Raw genomic sequence first — 1693 nt, 5'->3', positions numbered from 1 at the left:
TTTTTTTTAAATTAGCACAGACTGCCAGAAGAACAAACAGGTCTGTCTTAGAAAAAGTACAGCCAGAATGCTGTTTGGAGGTGATGCTGATGAAACTTCATTTCTTTTACTCTGGACATATTACCAGGAGGGAGCAACTCTTGGAGAAGGACATCATGTATGAAAAGTAGTGGGTCAGGGAAAATGAGGACCATTCTTGAGGAAATGAGTTGATTAGAGGATTCAACTCTATGCTCAAACATAGCAATTGTAAGGATGGTACAAGACTGAGCGGTGTTTTGACGTAGGGTTGCTATGTGTCAGACCAGCATTTGACTCTGAACAACAACATCATCATCAGTGAGAAGAGGAGTACAGAGCATGTTATGGTTAAAGGATCCTTAGAACCAGAAGAAACTATGATAAACAAGCAAAAAAATGAACTCACTGCCATCAAGTTGATGCTGACTTGTGTTTCCGAGACCGTAACTTCTTATAGTAGACAGTCCCTTCTTTTTCCTAAGGAGAGGCTCGTGGTTTCGAACTGCTGACTTTACCCACTATGCCACTTGGACTCCTTGGAGGAACTATAACAGTTAACAATAAAGATGGAGACAGGAAGGTAATAAACAGGTATTGAAAAAAGGGCAGCACTATTGGAGTATGACTGAAACCAAATCACTTTTATGGTTCATTTTACCACATGTTCACATGCAGATGTTCACATTTGTGACATGAATCATAAAAAAATTAAATGGGTTCAAGAAGCCATCGAAAGATATAACTAGGGAGATTCCCCTTAAAAATATTTAATGGTAAAGCATATTGTTACGTTTTATTTTTCCAGTGTTTATATAGAAAATTCAGACAGAATGATTCATTTGTTTGAGGGTTCACTATAACTGAGATTCTATTTTTAAAAGTTACTTGATTTTTAGTCTATGTATCTGACCTTTGTTAAGAAAAATTGACCAGAAAATTAACCTTAGTAGTGGTGATACTGTCTCCTATATTACATAAGTATTTGCCGGTGGTTCTGTCTACTCTTACACTACTACAAAAACAAAGATCCTTCCTCCACCCCCACCCTTAAAATAGGCTCTCCTTTTTCCTATCAAAATTGGTCTTTAGAGCATAAGGATTAAGTTAAAAAATAATTACGTAGAATTTAAGAATATGATTTTAAAATGTTTCATATTTCAGTTAACTTTTACTCTCAAAGCACTTATTAAATCTTATTTGCTTGTTATATATTGAATATGGCTTGTGTAGTAACCCATTTTCTTTCTCATAGATCCATGATACAGTAAGCACTGCAAAAACTGAACATCCAGCTCTGAAAAGAACTTCAATGAAAAACAACCTAGAGTTCAAAGCATCAACTAATTCCAGTGCCATTTTACTTTCATCGTCGGCAACTAATGCTTCTAATCATAATAATTGTGTGGTGGACATCTTAAAGAAAAACGAAGGTATTGGGATGACATTTTTAAGCAAAATAAAGCTTTTTGTAATATTAGTAGAGAATTTTAGAGTCTTCAAAGAATGAATGTTATATGGTTTTAATCTGATTTCCTAATATAAGTAAAATACCTAACATTGAACCTAGAGTGATGTCAAAATACCAAGTAAGCCCTTAACTTGAATACTAATGAATTATTTATGAATTGTGGCATTTACATGATGCAGATTTCCAATATAACATTTGGGAATA

General features: G+C 34.3%; 1 protein-coding gene across 1 annotated transcript in view; it reads left to right on the top strand.

Moving 5' to 3' along the window:
• Positions 1 to 1693, top strand: part of HCFC2 (host cell factor C2) — a 50361-nt gene that overhangs the window by 29194 nt on the left and 19474 nt on the right. The window contains exon 10 of the mRNA XM_030885921.2: positions 1274 to 1451. Coding sequence (XP_030741781.1) covers positions 1274 to 1451 — 178 coding nt within the window. The remainder of the gene's footprint in view (positions 1 to 1273; positions 1452 to 1693) is intronic.

This window comes from Echinops telfairi, unplaced genomic scaffold (genome assembly GCF_000313985.2).
Source record: "Echinops telfairi isolate 266 unplaced genomic scaffold, ASM31398v2 ScPeMD7_2;HRSCAF=8, whole genome shotgun sequence".
Taxonomy (NCBI): Eukaryota; Metazoa; Chordata; class Mammalia; order Afrosoricida; family Tenrecidae; genus Echinops; species Echinops telfairi.
Note: the sequence above shows the minus strand (reverse complement) of the source record. Positions and strands in the feature narration are given on the sequence as shown.